A 19,087-nucleotide genomic window follows, 5' to 3' on the forward strand; every position below is an offset into this window, starting at 1 on the left:
GTTGAGAAAGAGGATGTGACCCACAATCTCCTAGACAATGCTACAAGACAGAATTTGGGGCAAACCAAGAACCTAAGAAAGCAGCAGACCAAACTCAAGAAACTAAGAGAGGCTAGTGCCCTAGTCTTATAATTAAGGAAACAGAGGCCCTCATTGGTGTGCAGTCATGCAGGTGGTTGGTGGCCAGGCCTGGGACCAGGTCACCTGATGCTTAATCACTTTCCTCTTCCTTCTAAGCTTCTCAGATCTTGCAAGCTGAGACCCATAATGTCATGGCCTGGGTCACTGTGTGCAAGAGACTGCTCTGCCCAAACACAGGTCATTTAAGCCTCTTGATTTCCTCTCAGTAAGCAGCTGTTCTGTGACTGAGGAAGCCGCAGGACCCAGGTCATGGTCAATCCTCTCTTGGCGGAACCCCCACACCCCCAAAGCCTGATGTAGCCAGACAGAGCCTCAGAGGGGTGGCTGAAGGCAGCTGCATATCCCGCTTCATCATCTACTGCCTAGACAAAGTGACAGGGCTGGACACGGGTCTCAAAATCATCGAGTGCTGGTCCTTGGTCCTCAAAGCCACTGGCATCTTTCTAAAACACACCCTCCTGACCTCAATTTGTACCCCTTGGTTTATTTTCTGCCTGAAAAAATGTATGAAACCTTCCCAGCGGGGGCTGCTATCTCAGTATCTCCTCCAGCCTTCCCAGCTGGATTGTGCTGCCTTCAGGGAGACCACACAGACCAGGTCAACCAGGAAGAAGACAGACGGGTCAGGCCCTCTGACTCCAGATCCTGCTTCACAGCCCAAGGTGCTGTATGTGGGATCCATGCCAGCTCCCCCAAAGAGTCTCTCTCCACTGCCCCGCAGGCAGCAGCCATTCCTGTGGTTCCCAGGCACGTAGGGACCAGACAGTGCTTGGCCCATCCATCCGCCTGCCCAGTTCAGGTTTCCCCCACACACCTGTCTCTGCTGCAGACTCCCTAGATAGAGTTTCTGCCATGACCTTGCAAGTACCTCTGTCTGCACAGTCTCACCCACCCTGGGTTGTGATAAGGGAAGAATTCTGATGTGTGAGCAGCCAGTACTGGCCTTCATGGAGGTCAGGGTGCTTGTAAACTTAGCACTCACCAGCAGGCCTGGTCAGGAGCGGGGGTTGCTTTGGGATGCAGCAGCAGGTGTGAGGCTCCTACTCTTCCTCCAGTCCTCTTTTAGGGGTCATGGCATCAAGATCCCATCCAGAGGGATCCAGGGCAACAAGAAGAGCCCGGCCGCTGTGGCCAGCCCTTAGCTCCATGTGCCTGTCCATAGCACACACCTGCTTCTTGGTGAGCGCACCTTTTTCTTTATGTGTGTGTATTTTTTTTGGGGGGGGGTCACACCCGACAGCGTTCAGGGGTTACTTCGGACTCTATGCTCAGAAATTACTCCTGGCAGTTTCGGGGGACCATATGGGATGCCAGGATTGAACCATTGTCCTTCTGCATGCAAGGCAAACTCCCTACTTCCATGCTATCTCTCCGGCCCCAAGCGCTTTTTCTTTCTGAACTGACAACCATAAGAACCCAGCCTCAGACAACAGCTGGGCTTCCGGGGTTCACAGCTGTCCTCCCTCTTTCCATCAGACTTCTTGTCTCTCAACCAAGCAAGCATCTTCCAGAGAAGCCAACAGACCTGTCTTCTAATGTGTATTGCCTTGCCTGACCCTTACAAGCAGACAAGGAGCAGCATGACACTTTCCCCATTGCACTGATAGGGAAACTGAGGCAGGTTCCACTCAGGACAAAGGGCACAGGCCTGAGTGTTTCTTCTGTGACAAGCACCACAGTCCATGCTTGGGGTACTGCTCCAGGCCTTCATAGCAACCTTCTGTCCTGGTTCCTGTTGTTACTTTCACAATGCAGATGTCAGGTGTTTGGGGTAACTTACCTGCTGAATTACCTGGAATTTGAACCTGGATCATTGGTCTGTAGCTCCCAAACACTCACTCACTGTGCTGGGCCTCACTCTGCTAACTCTTATTCCAGTGCTCTTTGTTGCCCCATCGATCAGAGCATCCCTCGTACCTCCCAGCCAGAGCCCCCTTCCAGATTGCTGGATCAAATCCAGAGTTGGAAAGAGGCCATGAGGGCAGTAAGTGTGTAGGGCTAGGCACAAACAGAAATTGAGTGAGGCCCCTCCAGAACACTCAGCAGTCCACGGGCTTGACAGGAAATAGGTTGTTGGGAGGCTCACAGTGTCAGGCTGTGGTTTTGTTTTTCACAATTGCTACCAAACATCGTTTTCTCTCCTCAGCCCTTCCACCATCCTTCTGGAAAGCTCTCCTCCCTCAGCTTTTCTGGTGTGGACAGTTGCCTTGAAATGAGGGCTCTTTCCAGGAAACAAGTAGAGCTGCTGTGAGGATGAAATGGGTTTATGTGAGAGAGGTCTAGGATTTAGCCCAGAATAAAGGCTGTGGTATGTCAGTCTGGCTTAGCAACTAATGCCAAGAAGGGAGGGAGCACATTAGTTAATGCAGAGATCTGGGCAAGATGGCAAAGGGGGCAGAGTCCTGCCCTCTTTCCTGCCTAGACCCCACTGACACTCTGCTTTTTCTGTCTTTGCTACACAGAAATACCTGTCCCAGCTGGCAGAGGAGGGCCTGAAGGAGACTGAGGGGGCTGGCAGCCCACGGCCTGAGGACAGTGGAATTGTGCCGCACTTTGAGAGGAAGAAGCTCTGACCAGTCCCTGTGTTGTTGCTGCTTTATGGCTGCAGTGAGAGGAGGGCCGTGAGGGGGACTGTCCCTGGGGGCCTGTACCAGCCTCTGCACAAAAAAACCAGGCAAACCACATGCTGCCTGGGTTTGTTCTCAGACTCATAACAACCCTTGATGTGCCTGACACCATGACCCCTATGTGTCCACCATGGGGTGTCCACTCATTCCCTGTTGAGTTGGTCCCCTTCACACAATCCTTCAGTGCTTCTCTCTCGTCCCTTCTTCCTCCCTCCCTTTTGCCCTCTCTCCTCCTTCTGTGTCAAAGGTCATTTCCTTTTTCATCAAATCCAACTTCTCAGGGATTTTCATGTTCAAATTCTTGATGGGCGATGACAGGTCAGGGCAAGCTAAGTCATCCTAGAAAAGGATTTCATGAAAATGCCTGGGTCAAAAGCTACTTCAGTGGACCTGGACATTTTCCTGCCTAGCATCCTGGTAGAGGTAGAGGACCCCATTGGGGTCTTGCTTATCTTAGGGAGAGGCACCCTCAGTAACCAGCAGGGAGTGTCCTTTTGGAAAGCCCCTGTTTTAAACAGCTGTTTTATCTCTCAATTATTTTAATGGTCTAACAGATTAATGCCTTAAAATTAAACTCAAGGAATTTCATAGAGGAGGAAAGAGCTCTTCATTTTGAAACCTCTCTTAGATTCTCTCCAAACACTTTACCCTGTCTCTCAATCCTGGGTTGGGTCTATTCTGGGCAGTGGACTTGAGGTAGGTTCACTTCATTAGGAATGAAACAGAAATGTCTCTCCTACCCACTAAATCTGGGACCTCAGCTGGCCCTGGAGAGGAAGTAGAAATGGGTTCTAGTCCCTGGTGCCAGGCTGCTGGCCTAAGTGAGGCCTTTGAGGATAGCTGGATATTTTATGTGGATACTTTCCAATTTAGCAGGAGGTCAAGGGCATCTCCGAATTGACCCCATGGGTAGACTTTGATGTCAAGTTATTAAAACAGAGCCCTTATCCCATGGGACTCTTGTGGGGGAGAGGGGGCAGTGCCTTCAGGCCCCAGTTGGGCCTGTTACCCAGAGGTGTTGAGCACAAAGGAACTGGGTGGAAAGGGGCTCCTCAATTGCAGAGAAGACCTTGGGTGAGGTTGGAGATGCTGGAACTGTTTCCAGCAGCTGAGATACTGGCTGGGCCCCCTGAGAGCCCTTCCTTTGGCTTCTGTTCCTTACCCCAGGCAGGGAGACCAGCACAGGATTGTTTGACTTAATTTTTATTGTTCGTATCATTGTTTTTACAGTTGATATGAGTAGACCGCACATTATGTCCTTGGCAAGAATGGTAGAGGGTAGAGAGATGGTCTGAGTTCAATGCTGAACCATGGCTCAGGGAGGAAAGGAAACACAGAAAGAAAAGAGCCCAAACCTAAAGCAATTGCCCTGTCCTGGGGCCTACTGTTTGGAGTGAGGAGACAAGTACTCAAGACTTGAACAGAGCAGGAGAGGCCAGAGCAGATAGAAAACCCACTCAGTCAGTGCCAGGCCTTTGTGAGACAGAGGAGGCTCAGAATAGCCTAAGATTTGAGGCTGTGGCTCAGCTCAGACCTTGTCTCCTGGCTGCTAACACAGGTTTTTACCTGGTGTTCGGGAAACCTACTATTTCTCAGAAAAACCTTTGATCTTGTATGTCTCCAACCAGATCTCTGGCCGCTTCACTAGGAAAAGTCTTCCACATCCCTCAGAGGCAGAACTGTGCTTCCAGAGAGGCATGCAGCTTCTCCCCCAGCAAAGAGGAAGCTGACCTTGGCAGCATCCCCCTAGCAGCGTTCCCATGGAAATCTGGAAGGCTGTTCAAACAGCCTCCCGCCTGCCTGAGTTGGAGAATGGTTCTCTTACTGACAGACTGACCTTCTCCATATTGGAAAGCTAGAGAGAGCCCCGAGGAGGAGGAGATGAGCTGGAGGCTCACGCTGCATTCGGTCAGAGCCTTCTATTTAAAAAAAACGATGGATGGTTTAGAGACGTATGTACATATATATGTGTATTTTATTTATTTTTATATTATTCCATTGGCATGGTCCTTCACCCACTCTACAACTTGCACTTTTTGTTCCTATGTGTGTCACACAATACAGGATTCAAGGTAACCAAGAAAAATACTGGTAGGGTTTATAAAGCCTTTCTTCAGTGTTTATCAGCCATATAATAGAGTCTCTCTCCACAAGGTTGTTCAAGAGCAGCTGCTCCCTGAAGCAGCAGATTTACTTGTCTTCTGCTTTCTGGTAACAAAAAACTTGTGTAATTTTCTTTACTTCATAGACACCTGAAATGACGTGTACCTGGACTTTAGCAAATTAGACGTTGGTGTGAATAGCAGCCCTGAGTTTCAGGGTTTTCTTTCTTGGACAAAGGCAAGGCCATGATCTGTTAGATTATACTTGAACTGGACCAGAGTTTGTTATCTGAGTTTATGGGGGTGGGGGTGGAAAGAGGAAACCCTGAGTTAATTTAAGTTTGACCTGTAAAGTTTTGGAATTTGTTGAGTGACCTATATAAATCATCACCACTTTTCCTGATCTGTATAACGGACTGCAAGTGTTTGTTTTTACAAAAGAGAGATTTTTAATAAAGAGCATTTGAAAGCTTGTGGAGTGAGAGCTTTGTGTTTCACAGGAGCCCTAGTCACCATTTGGTTGGGGAGGTTTGTGGATAGAGCATAGCAGTTGAGACTTGGTCCCTCTCTGCATCTAGAATGTTCCTAAAGAGTTGGACAGTGAGGAGACCACAGCTTCTGCTTGCGAGTCTGGTCAGAGAAAGTGAGATCCTCAGGGTGAACTTCAAACAGGACTGATGTAAAATAAATCCCCACATTGTGAAATCACCCCACATTCCGTGTTTTTTGTTTTTTGTTTTTGTTCGTTTTTTGGGGCCACACCCATTTGATGCTCAGGGATTATTCCTGGATAAGCGCTCAGAAATTGCCCCTGGCTTGAGGAGACCATATGGGACGCTGGGGGATCGAACCTCGGTCCTTCCTTGACTAGCGCTTGCAAGGCAGACACCTTACCTCTAGCACCACCTCTCTGGCCCCCATTCCGTATTTTCAACCCTAAATGAATGGGGTCTGAAGAAGCAGGGTAGCCGTGAAAAATTAATAAACCAACCCAATTAGGAGAGAATCAGTTGAGTCAGTTTGCTTCTCACCTCCTGCCAAACCAGACTTTTTCTTTCTTTCTTTCTTTCTTTCTTTCTTTCTTTCTTTCTTTCTTTCTTTCTTTCTTTCTTTCTTTCTTTCTTTCTTTCTTTCTTTCTTTCTTTCTTTTCTTTCTTTCTTTCTTTCTTTCTTTCTTTCTTTCTTTCTTTCTTCCTCCCTCCCTCCCTCCCTCCCTCCCTCCCTCCCTCCCCTTCCTTCCTTCCCTTCCTTCCTTCCTTTCTCTCTCCCTCCCTCTCTCTCTTTCTTTTCTTTTCTTTTCTTTTCTTTTCTTTTCTTTTCTTTTCTTTTCTTTTCTTTTCTTTTCTTTTCTTTCCCGGCAGCACTCAGGGGCCACTCCTGGCTCCACACTCAGAAATCACTCCTGGCAGGCTCGGGACCATATGGGATGCCGGGATTTGAACCACTGATCTTCTGCATGAAAGGCAAATGCCTTACCTCCATACCATCTCTCCAGCCCCCTGACCTTTCTTTATTAAACAAGTACCAATTCACCCAGGTGGGGAGGTTCAAGTGAGATCTGGGTGGGCTTTTACATATTAAAGGGATAGGTTTAAATGAAAGAGAAAGTTGGGGGCCTGCCTTTGCTCCCAGTCCTCTTCTAGTGGAGGGACAGACCCTGAGTCCTGTTATCAGGGCCAGGTCACTGCTGTAGTTTCCTTCCTCTGACAGGGTGGAGACAGGGAATGAGGGCTAATGCACACTTTTAAGCCTCATGACTGCCTCTAGTGAGAATGATGCTGATCCCTTCTTGGGCATCTGCAGGCATCTGGGAGCCTGGGTGAAAGCATCAGTGGGTTGGTGTGAGGCAGAGCCTGGAGTCTGCTCTCCTCAAGTGCCCTCTGCAAGGTGCTCCAGCAGCACAGTGCTGGGATCCCAGGCCCTGATGGCAGTTTTTAAACGACCTGGAAGCTCCCCCAGGCCCTCCCTTCTTGCTGGCTGAGCTCCCAAGCCCATGTGGAGAATGCAGTGATGGGTGGGGGGCATCTTCCAGAAATGGGAGCACATTGTAGGTCCAAAGGAAGTTCTAATTGAACCTGTCTCTGCTCCCCTCTTGACCCCGGGCTCTTGTGGCCATATGGGGGCTGTACTCCCCTAAATCTCCCCACAGGAGGGGTAGAGAAACAGCCTTTCCTGCTACAGTGGGCTTCTTGCCAGCTGGCTGTACCGAAGTTCCTGCCACCCAAGTTCAGGATCCAGAGCCTAGCATGTTCCACGTGGCACAATTTATAAAACACCAGCCACATTGTTTTTCATACTATGCCCCACCCCACCCCCGAAGCTGTGCAGTGGAGCCACCCTGTATGGAGGGCCCCTGTCCCTAGTGTTTCTATGCTTTCTGCTTTTCCTCCAGACCCCAGAGCCTGGCCCAGAGCCAGCCTCTTGAGCTGGAGCCCTGACATTCTAGCTCACTGTCTGGGCTCAAGCTTCCCTCCCTGCCCCCAGAGCCTGCTCTGGAGTTTCTGGAGGTATTAGCTTGACCTTGATGCTGTGATGCTCCTCATAGTCTTCCCTCTTCCAGGTAATTTGCACACCGACCATGGCCCCCATCTGATCTGAGTCCTCTGTCCCTTTGAACAACTGTATCAACTGTTCATGGTCCACCTGGGCCCATTCACCAGCTCCCCATTTTCCTTTCTCACCTGTGGGCCTGTCCCTGGAGCCTGCCTCTAGTGGATTTCCAGGCATGATAGGGCAGACCCTTAAGGCCGGGTCCTTTATTGGCTGGTGAGAAATTTTAGTTATGGGGAGGGGAAGGGACCTGCCTAAGTCCCTTAGCTTAGAGTGTGAAATGATGCCTCCTGTGGAAAGGGGCACCTGTGGATTTTGGAGTCTATTATCTTACGAGTTTTCCAGGCTGAGCTCTTCCTGAACTTGGCCACTTAGTAGAACCTAAAATAATCACTGTTGCCGTGCTTGGTTGTGTGCAAATTTGGCATGGAACTAGTTAGAAAGGGGCCTCCTGGCCTTTCCTTTGGTGGACCCTGACAAGGGCACTGTAAGAGCTGTGTGGACAATCAGTACAGGCAGTGCTCATTGCCTCGATGGTGCTACCAGAAATGCCCCAGTTGGACTTGAAGGGATTTTAGTTTCCCCAATGGAAGGGCAGGAAAAGGGTGATTAAAAAAAAAAAAACACTCTGGCTGGCGTGGTGGCGCTAGAGGTAAGGTGTCTGCCTTGCCAGCGCTAGCCTAGGACGGGCCAAGGTTTGATCCCCTGGCGTCCCATATGGTCCCCCAAGCCAGGAGCGACTCTGAGCGCATAGCCAGGAGTAACCCCTGAGCATCACCGGGTGTGCCCCCCCCCAAAAAAAAAAACACTCAAGAAAGGAGAGATTGCAGCATTCAAAAGAGGACCACAGAGGGAGAACAGTCTGGCCATGGCTGATGGTACTAGTGAGAACTCATAGCAATACTGGGGCTAGGGGCAGGTGACAGACTTGCCCCTCAGGGAAAGGACCTGCTGTGCAGAGTCAGCAGTGTTTAGAGTGGAGGTGGGAGGCACTGAGAAGAAAGAGAGAGAGAGAGAGGAGAGAGAGAGAGAGAGAGAGAGAGAGAGAGAGAGAGAGAGAGAGAGAGAGAGAGAGAGAGAGAGAGAGAGAGGAGAGAGAGACTAGATTAGAGAGAGAGACACTGGATTAGAAAGAGGGAGAGAGACTAAATTGGAGAAAGTGAGAGAGAGAGAGAGTGAGTGAGAGAGAGAGAAACTAGATTACTGTCTCCCTAGGATCAAGTACAGTTCCCTGGGCCTCTCACCTGAGCAAGGAACTCTGTGGTTTGCACACACACTTTCTCTCCTACCCACCACAGCCACCTCACAAACACCAGTGCTAGCCTGTGAGTTGTTAAGTCCGGTTTCATAGCCCCCCACACACTGTATTACTCTGTAGAGACATGGTCTTGGGTCTATAGTATTGGGAGACAGTCATTCTCCCATTTAGAGGGAACTATTGTGCCTTTATTATTATTTTTTTTATTATTATTTTTGCAAGCATTCCACGACTAATAATTCAAACCCAGATCTGAATGGCTTCCAGCTGTGTACCTAAGTCACTCTTCTCCAGGGTCTGTCTCAGCACCAGGGTCTTATCTTATCCTCTATCTCCCCAAGGCTCCACCTGTGGGCTAGACTAGACTGGGGAAATGCATGCGGCTACTTCCTTCAGGTGCTGAAGGCTGACATCCAGGTTGTCAGGTATGAGGTTGATCTCCCATCACACACACCCACACACTTTGAAAGCAGCTAAAGGTTCCTATCCACCGCACTGCAGGAAACCAGGGACTCCAAACTCCTGTTTCTTCTTTCTGCTTACTTGGGAGAGTTTACCAGAGGCATGAGTGGAGGATCTTGGGTGAGTGGAAAAGGAGCGAGGAGTATTTTGAGTTCCTCCTACTTCTGATCTCTGCTCTGGGGAATTTGGGGCTATAAGAGACTATCAGAAGGGGATTTCCCCCAGACCCAGTAAGTCACTCTGACTTTCAGTCTCTGCACCCACATTTTCCTGAGTGAGACCTCATTGTTTATTTACCTGCTACCTCTCTCCAGCAAGTCAGGGAGGGCACATACAGCCCAGATCGTGTGTGTCCAGATTGAGCCCACAGAAAACATTTGATGACTGAAGAAAGCTGGAGGCTGCATGTATAGGAGCAGAAAGGCTGCTGAGTGGTGGTGGAGAAGCAAGAACTGTGATGGGGGCTTCCCGGGAGACACAGCAAAAGAGGAAGTCTGTGCCAATACCTTATTCTCATCAGAGCAAACCTTGAGATTCTCTCGAGAAAATGCCTCTACCCAACTCTACTCAAAAATTCTGTGGTTTGTGCCAAGTGAGAGGTGAAGAAAATCCTTCAGTAGTTGCCATCTAAGGTGAGAAGATATCCATTGTGGGAGACAATAAGTTCTCTTAATAGCCCCTAATGTCAGAGTGTCATCTGCCAGGGTCCAAAGGCCTGCCCTTTGTCACACCTGCCTGGACCTCCTGAATTTGTGTTGTTTTTTCATTGACTCCCTAAATTTATAAGTGTGTTTCTTTTTCTTTTTTAACTCGATTTTTCTTTTTTATCTGCTTATATAATATGTATGTATGTATGTATGTATGCTTATATGTATATACATATATATACATATTGGTTTTGGGGTCACACCTGGTGGCACTCAGGAGTTACTCCTGGCTCTGTGCTCAGAAGTCACTCCTGGCAGGCTTGGGCGACCATATGGGATGCCAGAATTCGAACTGGGGTCAATCCTGTGTTGGCCATGTGTAAGGCAAAAATGCCTTACCACTGTGCTATCGCTCTGGCCCCTATAAAAATTTAATATAAGCTTTCAGATTAATGTGTTTCCCCAACTGGTGCTCTTGGATCTGCTCTTCTGACCCAGATCAATTGTTTCCTTTATCTGTACAAACCAAGACTTTTCCATGTGCTAGGGAGCCTTCAGTGACCCTTTTTTCTTGTTTGTTTTTTGGGCCACACCCGGCGGTGCTCAGGGGTTACTCCTGGCTGTCTGCTCAGAAATAGCTCCTGGCAGGCATGAGGGAGCATATGGGACACCGGGATTCGAACCAACCACCTTTGGTCCTGGATCGGCTGCTTGCAAGGCAAACGCTGCTGTGCTATCTCTCCGGGCCCCAGTGACCCTTTCTAACTGCACTTCGCACCCACCAACCTGTCTCAAGTTCTCTCTGCAGGAGCTTGTCTAGTGGCCACTGTGCCCAGCACGGAGTAGGACAGATTGGAGCCATTACAGTTCTGACCCAGGAATCTGCCCAGACTTCACTTGTCAGAGTGAGGTGTGTACTCGAAGCAGGGCAGGACATAGCCCCTTGTTCCCTGTCCATAGCTCAGATCGGGGAGGTGACTCTGATGATTAGTGATGCAAGACCAGTTTAGCTTGCCCCAGACTCAGTGTTTGCTTTCTGTTGTTTTTGTGCAGTGCCATAATTGAACTCAGGGCCTCACACAATACTTTGTTGCTAAAATCCCCAAATTCAGCTTTTGAATAGCCAATTTAATTGGCAGCCACAGAGAACGAGGTGCTCCTGCCAGCCTCATGGCTCTGCGTCCCTGGGGGCGACACTTCCTAATATATGTCCTCACTCAGCATCACCTGGCCAGGCCCACCCCTTTCTCAGGGCCCTTCCCAGGCAAAGCTGGCAGTTGTGCCAACACTGGGCGATGGCCTCAACTCACCCTGCCTCTTGGAAACCACACCTGCCGACCTGGTGTCCACACCTAATCGATGCCTCCTGAGCACACATCGCGGCTTGCTTCAGCTGCTCTTCTCCAACTGTCTAGGTCATTCTGGGGGCTTCACTGGAGAGGGACCTTGATGGAGGTCACTGAGGCTGGATTAAATGTGAAACCTGACCCACTTGGTCAAACACAGCCCTCTTCAGACAAGATTTCACCCACCAGCAGGGCTGCAAAGGAGGTCTGGAGGCTTAGCATCATTCCTAGGAGTCAGGGAAAGACCTCTTGAGAGTCTGGGGCTCATCCTTCCCGACAATCAAGAGCCAGTAAGTCACCTGGTAAACAAAGACTTCCTGGATTCTCATGAACTCGACGCTACCCACAGGCCTGGAGCAATCACCAACTTTGCTAGCTTTGCCCTGGGCTTTGCAGATCAGATTGTACTTTGGCTCCACCTCTGTTGACTGTGTTTCCTTAACTCCCTCATGAGTTCTGCCTGAGCAGGGCCTCTCCCCTCTCTGTTATTTTATTTTATTTCACTTTTGATTTGGGGGCCACACCCAGTAATGTTCAGGGTGTATTCTAGGCTCTGCACTCAAGAATCACTCTTGGCTGAGTTCAAGGGACCACAAGAGATGCCAAGGATAAAACCCAGGTCAGCCATGTAGAAGGCAAGTAAGCACCCTACCAGCTGCACTCTGTACTTCCAGCCCACTCTGGCTTTCTGGTCCCACTACCTTGGTTCTGTGTAGGACAGTCCCACTGGACACACCTGGAACTGACCTCTGGACTGATCTTGGTAAAGCCACAGCAGGGGAGATGCTCTTTGAAAATGAGTGAGATTGCTTCCCAGGGGTGCCAGGAATGGAGTAAGGAAGAGCAGGAAGAAGAAGAGAAGACAATGTGTCCTCTCAGGTAAGGAGAAGAAAGATGCTCTGCTATGTTTCAGTGGAGAGTAAGGAGAGAGAGGAATGGAGACATAGGACTTCTGAGCAGCTTAAGGGAATGCAGGGTTAGAGACACCAAAAGAAATGTAAATGGGAGTTTAAAAAGATGTTGCTATGGGTGACAAATTCAATTTCAATGTTCTCTGAGAGAGCCAACTAATATGTTGTGTAAGTCTAGGGCAGCACCCACAGTGGATTTCAATCTTTGCTTTGTGCACAAGAAGTAAAGCAAACAATGCTGCCAATTAGTTCCTGACACCATGTGTTCTTATCAGATCTCCTGTTCCACACAGCCCAACTGATTTCCCAAATGTTAAGATGTGGGAAGTTGTATGTACTTAAGTAGTGAATACAAAAATTTTCCTTTACATTCACTCCACTGCTACAGCACGCTGGGACTGGACAGTGTGGGATTCATAAACAGATTTTCATTACTTACCCTTCCAGCTGCTTTGAGGAATGGACATAGACTTTTCCACCTTCATGCCCTCCACATTTACTATCACTGCCTGGCACTTTATAGTCTCTTTCTGACTCAATCGCGTTCTAGAACAATCACGTGTTTCTCAAGGGGTTAGAACTAAATATTTGCACATAAATGATCATCTGAAAGATGGCTAAACAGCTGTGTATTCCTTCTCTTTGTCTCTGCTCTGTCTCTCTCACACACACACACACACACACACACACACACACACACACAAACACACACACACACACAGCCTGGACATCTGAATGAGCAGATCACATGCTTTAGTCCCCAGTGTATACATGGGTTCATGAGAGACTTGGTACCAGTGGGGCACCAATTGCTCTGATTATCCCAGCTCTTGAGGGGAAAAGAAGGCAAATTAGTGCACAAAGAATGTGTTTGTATGTGCAAAAGGAGGAGGAACAGTTTTCCTGCAGTTTTAGGAAAGAAAAGTGGTCGTCACTGAGCACAGGACAGATCACATTGCCTCCAGAGAAGAAAGGAGGTTTTATGTCCAGGCACCCCAAGACTACCCACACTGATGGGATAAGCAAAGGAGGCTGAGAATGCAGAGAACCAGGAGAAAGCCTGGGAGGGGATGAAACTAAGGAGACCCAAAACCTATTTCCAGACAAAGATGATCCCCAGTGAACTCTGATGTGACCATATTGGGTCACATTTATTTATTATTTACTTTCAAAATTTCTTTCTTTCTTTTTTTTTTTTTTTGGGTCACACCTGGCAGCACTTAGGGGTTACTCCTAGCTCTATGCTCAGAAATTGCTCCTGGCAGGCTTGGGAGACCATATGGGATGCCAGGTTTCGAACCACCGTCCTTTTGCATGCAAAGCAAACATCCTGCCTCTATGCTATTTCTCCAGCCCCTACTTTCAGAATTCTGAGTGTAAATAAATAGAAGGCAGAGATTTAAACAGCAAATGTGAAAAGCCCTGTACCAGACTTGCATTTGGGTGGATGCGATTTTAGAATCTCCATACAAAGGCTGGAGAGATAGTTTAAGGGTCAGGGATGTGGACCTGGCATGTACAATGACCCAAGTTTGATTCCAGCACCAATCAGCCTCCCAAGCACCCCTGAGACTAGCTCTGAGACCCCAGCACTGCTGGACCTGAGTCAGTCCAGTCATGGAACCAATTGACTGAGTGTTGCCAGAAGCACAACTTCACACACCACAGTCCACTGATCACTGCCCAATAGCACCTCCAAGGAAATCCCTAAAAATTCTTATATGACACCCCAGCTTCAGAATTCCCTTTCACTTATTCAGTCCCTATTCCCTGAAGGTCCCATATTTCTGATTCCTGAGTCAAGCTGACTGACCGAGGAAACAAATGTCTACAGCTCTTGGTTTGCTGACAGAGACTGCAGAAGGGACCATCCACCTTTTGCACAGTTAAAGCCAGTGGTCTTCAAACTTTTAAAATAGGGGGCCACGGGGCTGGAGAGATAGCATGGAGGTAAGGCATTTGCCTTTCATGCAGAAGGTCATTGGTTCAAGTCTGGCATCCCATATGGTCCCCCATGCCTGCCAGGAGCAATTTCTGAGCGTGGAGCCAGGTGTAACCCCTGAGCACTGCGGGTGTGACCCAAAAAACAAAAAAATAAGATAAAATAGGGGGCCAGTTCACTGTCTGTCAGACCTTTGGAGAGCTGGACTATAGTAAAAACAAAAACTATGAACAAATTCCTATGCACATTCATATATCTTGTGTTGAAGTGAAGAAACAAAATGGGAACAAATACAATATGTGGCAGTAGTTTGAGGACCACTGGTTTAAGCAAACCTCAGTCTGGTCACTTGGTTCTCCCTGCAGTGTTGCATGAACTTGCAGGCAAACTGGCTGTAGGACCTAGTGCCCTCAAGGATGCCTGAGAATCTTCTCCTCAGCTTTGATCTCTTCTGTTGCTTCTGAAGCCTCCCACAGGAACAATGTCTGGCACTTACTGACATTAACTCTTCCCTGTAAATCTGTACTAGGTTGGCTCGGCCAACCCCTCTTCTTCCTGGAAGAGAGGCGCTCCTTCCTCAGTGGGTCCTTCCCTGTGCTTTGGGTGGGCTGGGTAACCCCATCCTTCCTAGAGGTCCTTCCATGATTCAAGCCTGACCATTCAGAGAAGCTTCTCCTCCTCAGAGTGATGATGTTTCGGAGAGATGAACAGGTCCCAGATGGGTCTGCCAGACTCTTCCCTGTGATTTCTGGCAGAGCCATCAAAAGACAGACACTTTTGGGGGCTACCATATGTGAGTCAGTGATTCTTCAAATGTAGCCTCTAGATCTCTGGATGTTTTCTTTATATTCTCAGTGGATCCATGAGGTCAAAACTATTTTCTATTAATATTAAGATTCTTGTATGGGGCTGGTGAGGTGGTGCTAGAGGTAAGGTGTCTGCCTTGCAAGCACTAGCCAAGGAAGGACCAAGGTTCGATCCCCCGGCGTCCCATATGGTCCCCCCAAGCCAGGGGCAATTTCCGAGTGCTTAGCTAGGAGTAACCCCTGAGCATCAAACAGGTGTGGCCCAAAAAAACAAAAACAAAAAAAGATTCTTGTCATTGTCACAGTGCTTGGGGGCAACATGCTACCAAGGTCATACCCAGGATTTCATACAAGCAGGGCCTGTGCTCTATTTACCGCTTAAGTCCCAGCCCAGTTCAATAAGACTGAGATATTTTACTCCATTTGCACAGATGGAGTACAACAATAATGGGTAAAATCCATGGAATCTTGTAAGAAGTTAAGGCAGTGGCAGCAAATTGACCACTGTTTTCGTTGCCCCAAACCTCTTGAAAAAGAAAAGCCCTCCAGAGGAAACACCAACATGGCAATGGGGCGGCCGAAATCCAGAACCCAGTTCTGCACAGTGAAGTAGAACCAGAGGTCCAAATGGAAGGGTGCGGTGCCGGTAGTCTCTTCAGTACTCGGGGAACCATGCCAGTCGCGCATTTTCTTTCTTGGATTACTGAGGAGTGCTGGAAAGAGTTGCAGTGGACGTTAAAAACTGGTTTTGAAAGGAGTGTGAGTAAGGCAGAGAAAATGTGAGTCTCCTTTTTTAGGGTGCCACCAGGTGCATCGTGCCTATGGCTGTGGCAGCGATGGCTCTGAGAGGGGCCTGCAGGTGCCCATTGGAGGGGAGGCAGAGACCTCTAGGAGAGTCAGCCCCAAATGGCAATCCCGTGGGTGTCCTCACTAATAATGCAGAAATAAGGAGAAGCTAGTTTCAGGGAAACATCCCTCACTCCTCAGAGTATTAAAAACATATATCTGGATTTCGGCCGCCCCATTGCCATGTTGGTGTTTCCTCTGGAGTGGTTTCCGCTCAACAAGCCTAGTGTGGGGGACTACTTCCACATGGCCTACAACGTCATCACCCCCTTCCTCCTGCTCAAGCTCGTCGAGCGATCCCCGCGCACCCTGCCACGCTCCATCATCTATGTGAGCGTCATCACCTTCATCATGGGCGCCAGCATCCATCTGGTGGGGGACTCCGTCAACCACCGGCTGCTGTTCAGCGGCTACCAGCACCACCTGTCAGTGCGCGAGAACCCCATCATCAGGGACCTCTGGCCCGAGTCGCTGATCGACTCCTTCGAGCTGCTCTACTACTACGACGAGTACCTGGGCCACTGCATGTGGTATATCCCCTTTTTCCTCATCCTCTTCATGTACTTCAGTGGCTGCTTCACTCCCGCAGCAGCGCCACGCTCCATGCCAGGGGCGGCCCTGCTCCTGGTGGTGCCCAGTGGCCTGTACTACTGGTACCTGGTCACCGAGGGCCAGATCTTCATCCTCTTCATCTTCACCTTCTTCGCCATGCTGGCCCTCGTCCTGCACCAGAGGCGCAAACGCCTCCTCCTAGACAGCAACGGCCTCTTCCTCTTTGCGTCCTTCAGCCTTGCGCTCCTGCTCGTGGTGCTCTGGGTGGCCTGGCTGTGGGACGACCCCGTGCTCAGGAAGAAGTATCCGGGCGCCATCTACGTCCCCGAACCCTGGGCCTTCTACAGCCTCCACGTCAGCAGCCAGCGCTGAGCCCTGCTGGCTGCTGGGGTGTGAGAGTGAGTGTGGGGGTGTGAGTGTGTGGGGGTGAGAGGCTATATGTCAGTGTGAGTGTGAGGATGTGTTTATGATGTGTGTACATCTGTATCAAGCGTGTGTATGGTGGTGGGGTATGAGGTGACATTTCTATTTGGTTTGGATCAGGACTGGACTTTGTTCTCAGCCAAGAGCCAGGTTCTCCTTTCTGGCCCCTCTCTCTGCTCAGGTCTGGTCTCCTTCTTGGGGTCATGGCAGGGAGTCCTCGTGGGGCTGAAGAAGGGGGTGTGGTTCTCTGGATCCCACTGCAGCTGCACCCACTCTGCTGCTGGGTGTGGAGGATCCTGACGGTGGGTCTAGACCCAGCTCACCCCTGCCTGGCCTCACTTGTGGCGTGTCAGACCCCACATGCTCAGCCTCAGGGTGGACATTTGAGCAGTCTAGCTCCCCTTTCTTCTGCTCCCAGGGAAGGGCACCCTTCACTCCTCACTCCCAGAGGGATCTCTCCTGGCCTCTGCAGAGTTGCAGTTCCCCTGCTGTTCAGCCTGGCCAAATGGAGCTCTCCAGCTGTGGTCCTGAGCTTGGAGGGGGTGGCAGGATGACCCCAAGCGTCCTCCATCTCAGCTGAAAGCTTGTGCTTTTCTCTAGCAAATCCAGACCAAGCGGGATCTTATTTGAGCAGGACCCCTGTGTCCACCAGGCTTTGGGGCCTCTGTTTTGGGCTTTCTGGTCTCTTCCTTGTCTTGCGTTCTCAGGGAACTTTTGGGCCTGACTTACTCACAGTGGGGTCACCCCAAGCCTTGTCATCCTGTGTGCTGCCCACATGGACATGGGTGTGAGGTGTGAATAAAAGTGTGTGCTACTCTTAAAAAAAAAAAAAAAGAAAAGAAAAAGAAAAGCCCTGAGCTGTGGCTGAATTTAGAGCTTGCAAAAAAAAGTTGAAAAGAGGAAAAGGTTTCTGAATACACATGCACCAAAAATGAATTTAAGACCATCCATGTCATAAATCTGCAGTGTTTCTGGAGATACTCTTTCTGATATTTCTCAGGCCAAAAGAGGTCTCAAGGGAGAGAAATGTAAGAAGCTTTGATCTGGGGACTAGGCCAGGAATGTCACCTGAGATAGTGCATTTTATAACCAGTTCCCAGTTGCTGTCCTTGCTTAAGTCCGCAGATACAGAACAGCTGGAATCTTGAGGCAATAAGCCATTATTCTTGGTCTGACATTCACCGTTTGTGCTTTTGCTCATGAGTAGCAAAGATCTCTGCAATTTATCATTTAAATTGTCCATGAGCTTTAATTGGGCCAGCTTGGAAGCAGGTGAATGGAATAAACCACTTAGCCAATGACAACCTGGTTAACACCCTACCATCTCCACTTAAAAAAAATCTACGTGCTTAACATAAAAAATTAAATAGTGCTAAAATGTAGAACAAAAATGACAGTTCTCTGCATGTCCCACTGCTCTCTCCCACCTCCATCTGACATACAGTGTCTCTCCAGTATTTCAGTTTTTCGTTTCAATGTTTTCCTTTATTTTCTCATCAACAAGTAAGTGCACAGCACATTCACTGTTGATGAATGAATTAAAGTCACTGTCCACTGTTTCCCAGGGGGATAAACAATAATTTTAGCTTCCTCACTTTCTCCTTTCCCAGTCTCTCTTGATCATCTCTTTCTAAATCTAAACTTATGTTTGTGTTCTTGTTGCTAAACAGGTATGTATGAATCATTTCTAAGTCCAATAGCAGCTATGGCACATTGCCTTTCTTAGAGGGTTTATTGAAAGTTAATAATTACCTTGTTTTATGATAGCCAGTTTTCTTTCAGCCCATGGATAGGTATTTCCAGTTCTGTAAACAGAATTTTCCACAGGGTTAGATAATTCCTTGGTTTGGCGCTTTGTTGTTATTGTTCATTTGTTTTGGCTTCACTCCTCCCTCTGGCATTGCTCTCTCCTCTTTGTACTTTCTTCAGAATCCATTTGACTAGGTCCTCAGTACCACACAATTATGTCCTTGGGCAATCCTAGCTCCATCCTGGATGTCCTCTGGGCTTATCCTTTGAGGCACCTTTAACTTCCTGGAAACTAGACTGACCTTTCTCTTCTTTTGTGTATTTGTTTGTTTTTCAAAGAGCACATATTCAAATAATTCCTGGAAAGTCTGGGAGGCCAATATTTCTGAACCTTTACAACACTTGAAATACTTTGCTTCTACTCTCAAACTTGATTGGGAGTCAGGCCAATAGAGAGTTTGGGGTTGCAAATTATTTTCATTTGAGATATTGTTTCCAAAGTTGCTTTAATGAGAATTCCGTTGCCATTCTTTTTTTCTCTAGATATAATTTGTAACTTTCCATCTCAGAGATTGGGGGGGGGTCTTCTTTATATCTATAGTTTTAAATATCATTGTATTATCTCTTTGGGTCCTTGTTTTATCTGCTAGTTTCTTTCTGCCTGAAGACTCACAAAACATTGAATCTCCTCACAATGAACCTTACAAAGGAGGCACCTGACCTTC

At 48.5% G+C, this 19,087-nt stretch overlaps 2 protein-coding genes across 2 annotated transcripts in view; both read left to right on the forward strand.

Moving 5' to 3' along the window:
- RBM20 (RNA binding motif protein 20) overlaps positions 1-2,871 on the forward strand; it is a 56,905-nt gene extending 54,034 nt beyond the window's left edge. The window contains exon 13 of the mRNA XM_049790430.1: positions 2,604-2,871. Within this exon, the coding sequence (XP_049646387.1) occupies positions 2,604-2,714 (111 nt within the window). The 3' untranslated portion in view covers positions 2,715-2,871. The remainder of the gene's footprint in view (positions 1-2,603) is intronic.
- A 4,724-nt stretch (positions 2,872-7,595) lies between these two features.
- On the forward strand, positions 7,596-17,450 carry LOC126033455 (ceroid-lipofuscinosis neuronal protein 6 homolog). The gene is made up of 5 exons (XM_049790431.1): positions 7,596-7,636; positions 9,020-9,103; positions 15,329-15,438; positions 15,590-15,687; positions 15,780-17,450. Exons 1-5 carry the CDS (start codon positions 7,596-7,598, stop codon positions 16,560-16,562), a joined length of 1,116 nt encoding a protein of 371 aa, XP_049646388.1. The 3' UTR covers positions 16,563-17,450.
- Positions 17,451-19,087: the final 1,637 nt, after the last annotated feature.

This window comes from Suncus etruscus, chromosome 17, assembly GCF_024139225.1.
Source record: "Suncus etruscus isolate mSunEtr1 chromosome 17, mSunEtr1.pri.cur, whole genome shotgun sequence".
Lineage (NCBI taxonomy): Eukaryota > Metazoa > Chordata > Mammalia > Eulipotyphla > Soricidae > Suncus > Suncus etruscus.